This window comes from Rhea americana, unplaced genomic scaffold, assembly GCF_003343005.1.
Source record: "Rhea americana isolate MKP2758 unplaced genomic scaffold, rheAme1 scaffold_133, whole genome shotgun sequence".
Lineage (NCBI taxonomy): Eukaryota > Metazoa > Chordata > Aves > Rheiformes > Rheidae > Rhea > Rhea americana.
Genome location: NW_028185406.1, coordinates 1121392 through 1135939, shown reverse-complemented (window position 1 = coordinate 1135939; position 14548 = coordinate 1121392). Strand labels below are relative to the sequence as shown.

At 35.5% G+C, this 14548-nt stretch overlaps 1 protein-coding gene across 1 annotated transcript in view; it reads left to right on the top strand.

Moving 5' to 3' along the window:
• The window catches only part of GABPA (GA binding protein transcription factor subunit alpha), a 32973-nt gene extending 18882 nt beyond the window's left edge, over positions 1–14091 (top strand). Inside the window, exons 6-10 of the mRNA XM_085297966.1 lie at positions 2365–2559; positions 3332–3388; positions 4461–4601; positions 5862–6054; positions 11111–14091. Of these exons, the coding sequence (XP_085154092.1) occupies positions 2365–2559; positions 3332–3388; positions 4461–4601; positions 5862–6054; positions 11111–11339 (815 nt within the window). The 3' untranslated portion in view covers positions 11340–14091. The remainder of the gene's footprint in view (positions 1–2364; positions 2560–3331; positions 3389–4460; positions 4602–5861; positions 6055–11110) is intronic.
• Positions 14092–14548: the final 457 nt, after the last annotated feature.

The window sequence follows — 14548 nt, the reverse complement described above, 5'->3', positions numbered from 1 at the left end:
GCCCTATGAGGAACGGCTGCGAGAGCTGGGCCTCTTCAGCCTGGGGAAGAGAAGACTGAGGGGGGATCTTATCAGTGTGTACAAGTACCTGAAGGGAGGGTGTCAAGGGGACGGGAACAAACTCTTTTCAGTTGTCCYGTGTGACAGGACAAGAGGCAATGGGCAGAAATTGAAGCACAGGMAGTTCYGCCTGASCGTGAGGGGGAATTTCTTCCCTGTGAGAGTGACGGAGCCCTGGCACAGGTTGCCCAGAGAGGCTGTGGAGTCTCCTTCTCTGGAGATCTTCAAGGCCTGCCTGGATGCAACCCTGTCTAACATGCTGTAGGTGACCCTGCTTGAGCAGGGAGGTTGGACTAGATGATCTCTGGAGGTCCCTTCCAACCTTACTGATTCTATGAAACATGTATTTTAAAAAAAAGGTAAAGAGAGGTCACTTTCTTTTAGAGTTTTGTAGTCAGGATATGTAGCATTTTCTGAAATTACTAACAATTTTATCAACCTTGAATTCAAAAAGTAGTGTATGCTGATATTAAAAGTCAAGTCTCATCAAAAAATTGCCACCAAAGAAGTTAGTACCTTAGTGTCTTCCTCTTTACATTCCTGCAGGTCTCCTCTTTTGCTGTAAATCCAATTTTTTTAACAAGGTCTTTAAATGTTGAGACTTTCCCTTTGTTGTGTGTTTTTGGTGGTTTGTAGCAGGTTTGTACAAATTTTCATCTGTCAAAGGCATTTCTGCTAATGGAATTTATAAATTTGGTACCATTGCAAAGATCCCTAGGAAGAATGTGACTATTAATTAATACGAGAAACAAAGCCAAGAAAGGGATCAGTAGAAAGCACAGAAACTGTGGGGCTGGTGAGGGATAATAACGATTTGTGTTCTTCTGTAGATCATGTTCTGTCAAAAAAAGCAGGTTAGCAGATTTTTGGTGAAAATTCACTGCAGTTCATGTTAAGTTTTTTTTTAAAAGACCAAAACCCTTTGGATCTGTCTTTTCTCAAAGGATTAGACTGGATAGCTTTAGATAATAGTAATGAAAAGTGATACAATGTTATCTTTCTTTATTAGGCAAAGTGGAAATTGTGGCTCCTAGATAGTGTTTATAGATCTAGAAAGTTTTGCTTTCTTTGCTGCTTGAAATAAAAACATATCAAGGTGACATCTGTTTGAGGTATCTTAATTTAAAATTTAATTGTTTTGCTCCTGTTATTTTTATCCTTTTGACAATGAAAATATATATCCCTACTTTAGTTTCCTTTTCCAGTTCTGACTCGTTGACATGTCTTAATATATCGCATATGACATTAACAATGTTGTGAAGATGATGCTTAGATTTACTCATCTTCTTTTCAGCTTGTTCATAGAACATGGATTGAAACTCAGATTTATGTTAAGATATCTTGAGTTGGCAAATCATTTATTTCACATATCTAGACTTGATTATTTGTTACCCATTCTGTGTGCTCATCTATTATGTGACTTATGCTTTTATATATTTTGTACTGGCACTTAAATGTTGTGCATGATATATTCTCTTAAAGTGTCAAAAAAGCATCTTTAAATTTGATGTTTTATTGTTTGATTTAAGGATAGATGGGTAGTGGGTCTTATGTAATTTTAATGGCTTATTAAATATAGTCTTGATAGATACTGTATATTATGTTTACTGTTGTTTTTATATGTTGTGCAAATCTCTTAAATGGGCTTTTTAAATCGTTTAGAAGCTGGGATAACATACATGAGTTTAGAATTTAGTATTTCACCATAATCACATGATGGTCAACATATTTGAGAAAGAAGAATGTGGTGTGTGAGAGAAACCTTATTTTGAAACTAAAGACCTATGGAAAAAGAAAAATAACAATATTTGTGTTTTGAGAAACTCAGTGCATCATTCTGATGCAAAAGCTTTTGCTGAAGAAAATTTCTTTTTTTTTGTCTTTTGCCCATCAAAGCACACCAATCCATCAGCATTTTAAGAGGAGCCAACTTTCCACCCACTCAGATTTGCTCTTGATAACTACAGCTATCCTTCATGTTCATTACTTTAATTTTAAATAGAAATTATTGCATAATTGAAACACCAGTGGACTTTGACTGAACACCAATACTGACTGGTCTAGAAGCAGGCTGTTTTGTAAGAAWAATAATAATAATAAAAATAAATAAAACTTAAAGAAGTGAGAAAGTTATATAAAAGAACAAGTTCTAGGCTAAGCTTGTTTGAATTCAGTGAGGTGATAGCTGCTTGCATTTAGTTCTCGTTGCCAGTYATAGTAAGGAATAGTTACATATCTTCAACGAGGAAGACCTCTCATAGCATGTAATAGATATATTGGCATTTCTTCTTTCTCTTTCCCTAGATCCTGTACAGTGGTCAACAGACCAGGTGCTTCACTGGGTGGTGTGGGTGATGAAGGAGTTCAGCATGACTGACATAGACCTCAACGCACTCAGCATTCCTGGGCGGGAGCTCTGTAGCCTCAATCAAGAAGACTTCTTCCAGCGAGTCCCACGGGGAGAAATTCTTTGGAGCCATTTGGAGCTTCTTCGAAAGTGTATGGGAGTTTCTTCTGTGACTGATTTTTACTTACTTCCCCCMCACACACACCTTTTCTTCTTTGTAAAGAAGACAGATGGTGAACAGTTGTTTTTCCTCCACTTCATATTAGCAGTAAAAGTGAGGGCACTGAATACGGGAGATATTAGTGAGAATTAGTGAGAATATTAAACATTGTTTGCCTATCCTTCATCAAACTTCGTAATTAATAGGGAGGAAACCGTGACTTATGATTCATTCTTTGTTTCTAATAAAGCTTCTTTGTGCATCTTCTGATCTTGACAATTTTTAATTAAATATTGATTTTGAGTTTTTTAATGTACACCTCTGTCTCAACAGATGTGAATAGTATTAAGCATGTATAATGAAATCCTTAGACTGTGCATAGCACAGCTGATGAGTTAGTAATGCATTGTATGTGCATTAATATGCTTATGGATCTGCCATGCTTGGATATAGTTAGGCTGAAAACAACTAGCATTTTGAGTCTTGGTCTTAATTTATGTTATATCTCTAAAGATTTTAGAGGATGAAGGATTGAAAAGATACCTTGGAATTCACCATCAGCATATCTATTTATTTCTAAAAGTTGAATGGCAAACATTAAATATCTTTACCCATAAGATCATGGGCTGTGCATGTCATTTGCAAATAGTTATCAAATTTTGGCTTCTTTTAACTTTCTCTGAAATACAGAGGTTTTTGACCTTCAGTTGACTTGAAGTTTATGGGTTGAGTAAAAATGTAACCATTTTTCTTTTAATTTTCAGATGTATTGGCTAGCCAGGAACACTCTGGAGAAATAGCAACTGTTACTATTGATCAGCGTGAGTAATTTGTTGATTTACATAATTAACTGTTAGTGGAATCCTTGGTTTCAGCACTCTGATGATACAAGATTTAGAGTAACAGTAGAGAGAAGAATTTTCTTTTGTGGGGAGAAGTGCATTTTAAACTTTAAAGTAAAACTTTGGGTTTGGGGTATTTTGTTGCTGGCTGAAAGTACTACTGAACTACGTAAGTTTGCAGTTTTTATTTTGGATTATAGGTATTCCACTCTGCTTTGTAATTGTGGTGAAAAGTATTAGTCTGAAGTTACGTTCTGTATTGTGTGTGTATTATGCAAAAGATTTCTAGGATATGTATCTGACACCTTGAAAGAGCTTTTTATATTCATTAATGCAATATGCAACATCTRTATTAAAATGTTTTGATTTTTAGAAGAAAATCTTTTCAAAAATTGAAAGAGGAGCTGAAAGAGAGGACTGATGCAAGAGAAAATTACATGAAATATTAATTTTCAAGTTATTTGAAACTCATTCTTCTAGTTGCCATATAGTATCATCTATTAGTGAAATGAAACTAAGTTGTAAACAGTTTATGCACGGTATAGGTAGGCCATGTGTTGCATCCTTGGTATGTGTCTAGTTACAGACATTTAGAGTGTGGTCTTGGCATCCTCTTACACGATTGTAGAAATATATGTAGAAAGATACTTCATTGCTGCTTGAATAGCAGGCTTGGAGGGTTGTAACTRCAGAAAAAAACCTGCATTAGGGCAGATTGTATGGGAACAGCTTGAAGATGAAAATATAGGCATGAGACTTCCTGTACAGAAATGTATAATACTCATGATAATAGACAGAAGCTAAAGCCTTACCTATAATTTAGCATCTCTCTTACTACTCTAAAACCACTACTTCCACTTTAAGAGGTAAAATGTCTTTAAATTATTCTTAGCATGATGACTTATTAATACTGCATGTCTCTTTTTAGCAGAGGAAAAACTAGCTCCTAGATTTATGATAATACAAATAATAAATAATATATGCCTATGCATCTGATTTTTCTCTACCAGCAATTTATAATTGATGTTTTGCAATGTTTTCTGCTTTACAGCTGTGCAAATTATTCCAGCATCTGTACAGCCTGCTACCCCAACCACCATTAAAGTAATAAACAGCAGTGCAAAGGCAGCTAAAGTACAGAGAGCTCCAAGGATCTCTGGGGAAGATAGAAGTTCCCCTGGGAATAGAACAGGTATTGTGTTCATTATTTAAAAATGCAAAAGTGGTAGGCACTTACTTAACTTGAATTACAGATTTGCAGGACACATACCTGTCACTTTGGATATGATGATTGTAGGAAAAACCCATGTGATACAAAGAGAGTGCATCTACAAAGTATAGCACTGGCACATGCAAACCTGGCAGGGTGGTTAGCTCACGTAAGCGCTACACTAAGGTGGTCCCACGACTTTTGAGTCCTACTGATTTGGAGCATGTAGGGCTACCCTAAGTGCTATACAGCAGATGAGATGTAAAAAAAATTATCTATCTTTTCCTATCATTAAGCAGTCTGTCCCCCAAAGCTACTCTACAGCATTACTCAAGCTTATAACATCTTGCCACTTTTGTTTGCAAAAAGCAGAGGAAGTCAATCCTAGCCTAGTCCACTACTGGCCCTGTTTGGCTCGCTTTCCCACCCTCCTTTTTCTTTTCCTGTTTGCGACTTCAGAATTTAGCAAGTTTCAGATTCCTGTTGTTAAATTAATGCATCTTCTGGAAAACAGCACACTAAATCTGCAAGTTATTTTCAGAATTCTTGTTATTCATATATGCTCTTCGATTCATTAATAACTTATCGCATTGCTTTCTTGCTGTCATTTCCGCTCAGGTTTTCTCCACTATTGTGAATTGTTCTGCTAAATTCCTTCCTCTCCTTCTACCCCCTTCTCCACATTTTTTTTTTTTTTTGTCTGCCATCCTCCTTCCCCCCACATCATCAGGAATTTAGGAATTTAATTTTAGATACTGAAATAAAAAAGAAATTATAGTGATATGGAAGTTTTTATGTTGGCTGAAGCTGAGTTTTTTGATGTTTCTAGTATTTCAAGTAGAAACTCAGAGTAAAATATTTTAAACAAAAATTTCTATTACATGTATGTATATCTGAAGAGGAATAATTAGTTCTCACAAAATCTGTTCCCTTTCAGGGAYGATCATGTGTCTAAATGACTATGTTTCACTTTTATATAAAATTTCTTCTTAAATTCTAGAATGTACATATACGAAATCTTAATTTACTGTATTCTTCTGTTTCTTTTTGAATTGTTAATATTTATTAACTTGGATAAAATTTCTCTCCTGTAAAATAGGAGAAATGAAGTAAGTACAAGTTTTTCTTCTATGAGCACATTCTGTGCTGATTCATCTTAATGTGGTGGCTGAAAACTTTTAACCATGATGGGAACATAAAAAGGACTGCTTAAAATGGTTATCATTATTCCTATTTCAACAGGAAACAATGGCCAGATCCAATTATGGCAGTTTTTATTAGAACTTCTTACTGACAAAGATGCTCGGGACTGTATTTCTTGGGTTGGTGATGAAGGAGAGTTTAAATTGAATCAACCTGAACTGGTTGCCCAAAAATGGGGACAGCGCAAAAACAAACCCACCATGAACTATGAGAAGCTTAGCCGGGCTCTGCGGTAAGAAACCTTAGAAACTGATCATTTATGAAGTGTTCTGCTTCAACTTAATTGACTATTTTATTTCTGACTGTCATAAAACTTTCATGCTCTTTGATAAAGGGATGAATAGTTCTCTGAAGCTTTTTCCATCAGATCTCAATAGCATTAGGAATAAGACTTATTAAAAAAAAAAAAAAAAGTTTTATAAAAAAAAAAAAAAAAAAGTGGGGAAATAATGACTATTTGAAAATATGTTTTCTTAAGTTTAATGAATTGTGACATGGTTGTTAACTTATGTAGTTCCTTTTCCTGTTTTTTTTTTTTTTGAATATCTTCAGCATTTATATTTTCAACAATGTGTCAAACAGTATTCATTAATTCTGAAAGAAACAGAAATGTGTAAATACTCTGATTTGTTAACTTTTATATTTTACAGTTTATGTATGTACCTATAGCTTATGTATAAAGAAGACATTCTTCCATAATTATTTAATCATTAATAGTTTTTTATATGTACCATTTTTTCTATACATAACAAAATTTTTTCTGACTTTAGACATAATTGATTCATTCCAGTAGTCTTACAGTACAGATGTTAAGTTCAAAAATAAAGTTGATAGATAAATGTCAGCCAGTGTTGCGATTCCYGTATTATGAACTTCTATGTCTGAACAAATTGAAATGGTTCTTAATCTTAATTCCATCATGATTTTGTGTTCAACGTTGATAAATGGATAAAAGGAACTTCTGCTGTTACATATGCCCAGGAATGCCTATAGATGTGCAAATAGAATCATAGGATTGGTAAGGTTGGAAGAGACCTCTGGAGATCATCTAGTCCAACCTTCAAACAAGTGGCCTGTACAGGAATTGAACCCGTGAGCGTTGTTAGCACCACGCTCTAACCAACTAAGCTAAACCTAAATAGATTATGTGCCTGGGGAACAAAATGCAAATACCTGAATTGTAGACTACTTTTTCTGATTATTTTGGCCTCTGGAAGCATTTGGAAATTCTTCCAAGTTCTCTGAAATCATTCAGAGATTGAACATTCTTTTTCTTATTATGATATGGTTAAATCTATTTATTTTGGTGATTAGTTTGGAAGACAGGTTTGTAGTGCCTAATGCTGCAAGTATTTAAGCAATTTTAAAACTCTCTTTATATGAGTTAAGTTGCACATCAGTTTAATTCTGAGATTTAAGATTTAGTTTTAGTGTTTCTGTTTTTGCTTAAGTTGCTTTCTAGAAGAAAGTAAGCTCTATTCATCTAACATTGTTTAAAACTATAGATTTCTCTTTCAGTATAACTTGATTAGAAACTAAGTTAAAGTTACTGTGCATGGGCTTTTTTCAGTCTTTTAAGGAGGACTTAACATATATATGCATCATGCTGAATGCAGTGCTCTCACTTTGAAAGACTGAAGCCTATAAAACCAAGAAAGGCGTAGACTCAGTAAAGAATGACTGCTCACCATCTCATACACAAGATGTAAGAACTTGGGGCATTAAAAGAAACTAGCCAGTGGTAGGTTCAGGGGGGCAAACAAAAAGATACTGTTAAACTGTGCAGCTTCTTGAGACAGTGTTGTGGGCACTGAATGTATTTTTATGAGTTTTAGACAAGAGTGGACAAAGACATTAGTAACATAATGTAGACATAAAGGAAAACGACTCCTTTGATGGATATGAAATACAGAAAGGTGCATCATCTGGAAGTTTGAGCTACACATCTTTGGAAGCAAAGAAGAGTATTGTTGGAGACAGGATACTGTTTAGCATCCTTAGTCTGGCCTTGTATGGCTGTTCTTACATTCTTAATATTCATATATTAAGTTAGAGTGTTATTCCCTTCCAYGGGATTACAGAGGCACTCTAGTGGGAAGGTCCACCAGGAAGTCTTCAGCCCAASCTCCTGCCTAAGGCAGGTCCAGCTCTGGGACCATAGCAGGCTGCTCAGGGTTGTATCCAGCTGGGTCTTGAAAATTCCAAGGATTGAGCCTGCATAATCTTGCTTGGCAACTTGCCACTGCCTGCCTGCCCTCATGGAAAAATGTTTTTACCTATATCTTACCTGAACCTCTCTCGTTTCAGTTTGCATGTTGTTTCTTGTCTTCTTGCTATGTACCAACCTGGAGAGCCTGGCTCTTGATGACTTCCCCAGAGCTACTGGGAGAGCAGCTGTTAAGCTTCCATGCAGCTGTCTTTCCTCCAGGCTGAATAAGCCCTGTCCTCTCTGCTGAACCCACCTTCAGCTTATCTGTATCTGTCTTGTACTGGGGGAGCCAAAAATGGAGACAGTATTGTAGATGTGCTCTAATGAGCACAACTGTAATCCCTTCCCTCCATCTCCTGGCTCTGCTCTTGTGCACACACAGCCCAGGACACTACTGGCTGTTTTTGCTGCCACGGCTGCTGCTGACTCGTGGTCAGCTTGCTGTAGACCTGGACCCTAGGGCCTTTCCAGCAGAGCAGCTCCCCAGGCAGCCAGTTCCCAGCCTGTATTGTTGCAATACCATTCAAACACTTTCAACACGTTTTACTGAATCTCTGCAGTTGTAKACTGAAGGTATATGTGCAAAATTTCTGGAACATCAAAATAATATACATGATTTTGTAATGTTCTCTTGTTTTTTGTCAACAAACTATGCAGAAGATCTCAAAAGCAGCTGAAGAACTGAGGAATAMCATGCTTATCACTGGGATATTAAACAGATGTCTGCATAGTAATTTGCATAAATCACTATTGGAGAAGTTTTGCATTTATATTTTAGTTGCAGAATCACAGAAATCACATTCTTCAAAGTTGCAGTTTTGGCAGCTGTATCAATATTGGCATATTTTCTGACACTTGAGTGTGTGAGGGGGATATTTAATGCTGCTTGCTACTACCAAGATAAACAATGTTGTCAGCCTAAGCTTTTATTAAAACAAAAATGGTAGTTTAAATGTTTTTTTTACTAATGTTTTGAAATTGCTGTGTTAATTTTTGATTAATTTAGAAGATAATGTTGATATTATTGAGAAAGATGCTAGATTTTTCTGCCCAGCTGTAGGAAAGTAGGCAGTTTGAAGCTCCATATACATATAGTACTTGATAAGTACAGGGCAGGATATTTTTTTTCCTCAAAAAAAAAAAAAAAAAAAAAAAAAAAGAGGAGGAGAGTTCTAGTAACCAAGAATTTCTAAATTCAAGTGGCTATTTCTTTTTATTTTTCTGTATTTGTGTTTTTGCATAAGCAGTAATCAGAACTGCATTCAGCACAGTATTTTTAGAAATTACTCTCTAGTCATATTTACTTGCTTCCTTCTCAAGTAGTTCCAGCATGCTATAGGGGAATCTTCCACAATTTTGACCATTTGCATAAATGCAGACTGCTGTCTTGTGGCACTTGACACATACTATGGCCACATTTTACAAAACCTGACTTTCAACAGATGCTTAGAATTCACCCAGGTCAGTTTAGCTCACAGTTCCCCAATTTTACTGTGTATAGTCCTCTTACACATTCAGATTTCGATTCAAATTTCTGCCCAGTGTTCCTATGCTTAAGCATTCTCTAAGCGGTACTGTATTTCCCACACAAATGATGCATCAATACATTGCTCCTCTCTTCCCAGTCTGCCCAGTCCTGCAAGGCTATACTTCAAGGCTGAACATAAATTACCATCCAGCCCTCCAGATTATAGTGTTAATCTAACCTGTTGTAACTAAATATGTGCTTCACTAGGAGGCTGAATGTGTGGGCACGATACAGCAACAGGTCCTGCAGCTGGTCACTTATCTTAAGGCAGGTAACAAGAAGGTGCTTTGGAAATAGGGTTGTCAGAGAATCGTGGTGTGGAAGTGGGTAGCAGCTAATAGCAAGCGTAATGGCATGGAGAGAAGAACATGGAGAACAGTCAAGGGAGACATGGCTGTTAGTGTAGGAAGAGAAAAAAGACTGTAAGAGGAAGCTTTCATGACTAGGGCACCCAGGAGAAAGGAGACAGGGCAGCTTTGATAGACTGACTAGGTTTTTTTCATCCAATGGAAAGCTATTTTGACAGTTCTTGTACTCCATAACAGATCTCTGTGTCTTTCTTGAGGACAGCATTAACCAGCAGGCTTGTCAAAATTTTCTCTATGTAGTCTCTCATCCATCCTTCCTTTAGTCCCACCTACTGCTTAGTTCCTGACTCCCGAAAGTAAGAAATTCAGAGAGTATGGTATTTTCTGAATTCAAAGTGTCTTAAGAAATTTGTTGGGTTCTTATTTATCTATTTTCCACTAGAGCTAGGAAACAAAAACTAATCTTTTATTTAACCTAACTTTGAATGAGAAACCTCTTTGCTTTACAAACATGTCATTTAGAGGATTGACTTTCAGTCAAGAAGTCTGGGCTGTCTCATATGTATTTGGAAGGTGATTTTCTTTTTTCAAATTTATCACAAACTTACTAAAATTGTCAAGTCCAAGTTATGACCATCTTAGGTTTTCTTAATGAGAAATGTAACGTACATTTTACTAGTGCCTGCAGTGAGACAAGAACAATAAAACTGTAAAATGCCAACTTCTTTCATTCTTATTAGTATTACCTAAGGATTTACGATGTCTCTGTAATACAGTAGGTCATATAGACTATATCTTTACTGCATCTCTGTTCAGTGTGATAACTCTTCTCCAACATAATATAAAAAGAATTCATAAGTAAAGAAAAGTCACTTTTAGTTGTAAATAAAAGCAAAAGTCTAGTTTTGCCAGTATGTGAAGCACACAAAAGACAAAGTAGAACATGCTTTTACAGTTGTACTATCTTTAGACCGATCGTTCCCTTCCTGTTGTTTACAGTAGCATAGAAAGCAATGTTAATTTTCAAACTGTTATCTACATGAATTTTTAATCTTTGGAAAAGCAGAGAGAAGAAATGACAATAACAAGGGGAAGACAACATTTTCTTTTCTTGTTTATRTGAAATTACATGTGAACGTTGATGAGGAAAAGGTTGAGTTTTGGCCTTGGAGTATGTGACTGCATATAAAAGTCCATGTAAGTTTTCAGCATCTGTGATATATATTTTGTTTTCATTTCACAGATATTACTATGATGGAGACATGATCTGCAAAGTGCAAGGCAAGAGGTTTGTGTACAAATTTGTCTGTGACCTGAAAACCCTCATCGGATACAGTGCAGCAGAGTTAAATCGGTTGGTCACAGAATGTGAGCAGAAGAAACTGGCCAAGATGCAGCTCCATGGCATTGCACAGCCGGTGACAGCAGTAGCATTAGCTACAGCATCCCTGCAAACAGAGAAAGATAATTAAGCACTAGGACCTGAAAGTTGGGAGCCTGAGGCCTTTCATATATAAGTGGAGCAGTTGCTGCTCTTACCTTTATCACAATTGGAAGCTTCTTTTCTTTCTTGACAGTACAGCGTGATGCATGATTTTCTACAAAGAACTGTGACTCCCATAAATTTGGATCTTTTAACAGCATATATTTCAGTATAGGTTAAGGGATTACCACAACTTCTGCAGCTTTGAGACTGGACTGCTATGGTATGCAGTCTGGAATTGGTGAGAAGGGCTGAACTGGTCAGGGTTCTGTGTCCATAGCTCTACAAAGTAATTTTTGCAGTGCTTTTAAGAAAAATGAAGTACCTACAGTAAGCAGGCTGATAAGTTGTCTGAATTTGATTCTTTCCACTCTTTTGTTCTCTGCTGAACTACCAAATGGAATTTGATGCTTTCGAAGTTAAACATGCTCATTATTCTCATCTAATCAAGCAGAGCTGAAAGAAAGATGCAGTAAGCATTATGAAGCATCAGGTTCCCAGAATAACTTATGTGTTTATAAGCAGCGGTAACTAAGACTAGACCAAACTGAAGATCAGTGCTGAAGAAGGAGATCCAGGTTTAAATCTGGCTTAGGTGAAAAGCCAATTATGAGTATTTCATTGTAATATGTAGATAATATGCATATATGAAGACAAGTACTTAACCTGTTTGGAAAGACTTCTTATTGCTAGCTATTTAGCAAAAAAAAAAAAAAACAAAAAAACAAAAAAAAAAAAAAAAAAAACAAAACAAAAAAAAAGAAAACAAAACCAGACAGAATCCACCCCACCCCACCATGAGTCAGGGTGATTTGAAAACTTGAAAAAATATCCTTCACCCAAAGAGTAGTTTATTTTGGTGGGATTTTCTTCTTAATTCTCTTTTCGTCAAGGTGCTTATACTTGTGGTCGTCAACCTTAGTAAATGAAGACTTAAGTTAGTCACAGTCRCTAGTCTCTTCCTTTTTAGAAACAAAATGCAAATTGAAGATAATTTTACAGAAAACTTAAGTTTGACTTCCAAATTATTGTATAATCTGACATTAAAATATGAAGATATGTAATTTTTATTTAAAATTAATTTCTTTCTGAACTTAAAATGATGTTTTTGAAGCCTTATAAACCAAACGCATGCTCCCAAGCCAAGTACAGTTTAAAGTCTGGGTGATTAATAGAAATACTTGGAATATATTCTGAATTGTGAGAAACTGGTATAGAGAGTACTTCAGGCAAACTTAGAGATGCAGTAAAAAACAGGCTGCAATTTTTGGGCTTCTGTACTGGTGCCCATTAGACTATTTCTTTTGATGTCTGAAAACAGTATGTTTCTGCTTTTACCCCTCCGTGTTCTTAAAACAGTATAAATACTATGACATTGTGCATATTTTCTAATTTTTATAAACAATATTTTTTTAAAAAGCCCTCTGGTAACACTTGACAGTTAAATGGAAGTGGATAAGGGAAAATCTTTTGTTCTATGAGAGACTGAACTACTAAAATGCAGATTGGAAGTGTTTGTACAGTGAGATTCTAAACATAAAACGTAATTATACTGAGTAGTGGGAGCGCTAGGCTGTTGATCTGAAAAGAAATCTTTGTAGTCAGAGGGCAGAGAAGACACAAGACTTATTTTAAAGATACTTTGAGGACAAAGYTGTTTGTTTTGAGGTGGGTGTTCATCTGCAGGTAATTTTTGATTGACTAGAAATCTTGCATGTACTAATTACACCTTCTCGTGCTGGTTTCTTTCACTAACTCTTTAATACCATCTTAATTCTTGAGCTTTCAAAGCACTCTATTGGGCATGCTCCCCCCCCCCCGATTATTAAAAAAGAAATCTTCAAAGTTTTGAGCAAAACATGTCAATGTGTCTGTCAGGTCAAGTATCAATCCCCTGTTGCTGTTAGAATAGTCTAATTCCACTAGTTGGCAAGTGTTTGAGATGACTTATACAAATAGATGCAGATTTACTTACTAGGAATAAAATGAAGCTGCTAGTTCAGTGGCGACAACTGTTTATGTAACACCACTCCATTACTAAACAGAAGTCCAAAACAAGTTACTAGATATATTTAACAGAGTTCATGAAAAYCTTTTAGTTAAAATACAGTACTGAAAGAAGAAATCTTAAAATTCAGCTTTCTAAATCAAAATGTATTCTACTAGGATAAACTAACAGCAAAATTGACAGTATCGCTACTTCATTCCCTTGAATATTCCCTTTACATCATAAGCCCCCAAGGGGAGAGATTCAGTATCATGCTTTACTTGTGAATAGATTTGATGATTATTTTGAAACTTTTCAGTAGCTGTGATAGTCCTTTGGATTCTTTGTTGTGGGATTATATGCTTTTCCACCTCGTTCTCTTTAGTAACGAARGAATCTTTCAAATGGTATAAAATTACTTTCGTGTCTTCTGCAGTTGAGGGAGAAGTCTGTGACTAACTTGATGTCTTCAATGAAATAAAATATGTAGAATATATTGTCAAGAGTTGTTCTGTTGCTGCCAGAAGGAAAACATAGAAAGAATATTCTCAATTTTTTTGTAAAACAGAAGGGTTTTTGCATACTTTTTACTCCTTAAATAAAGACACTTATACTCTGCTAATAATTATGTATTTCTTTTGTGGTTTGCATTTTTTTTGGTAATTTTACATGAAACAATTATTTTCTATTTTTACTCTGATAAAATATTTGTGCATAAAATGTCAATATAGTAAAATAAAAATGTTATACAGTTGATGCCTGTTGATTTGTTAGTATTTCAGAAAGCTGTCTGTAACCGCTTTCAAGTGTAAACAATTTAAGGGTTAATGCATGCATTTCATTTCTATTACTTTTAAGAGTACAGGCTATTTACAGGAAGAAAGCAAAACATTTGTCTTGTTTTCTGAAGATGTGTCTTTGACTCAATGCTTGGCTATGTGTTTTTACTTTTAAACTGGAGCTCAGTATACTTCATCTCTGAAACGGCTTTCTTTAGAATCTTAATTGTGAATCTCAGAATAGTGCTTTGCTAAAAGTACTGACTTAACAGAATAACAAAATAATGCCTCATATAAATAATTAAATATTTTTAGGCTGTTAGCATTTAGATTGGTAAGATTCATGTTAACCTACAAATTAAATACATCCCAAGGATTTTTTAATATGTGCGGATAGTCCCACCTACTTCACGGGGCYTGCTTATACAATTG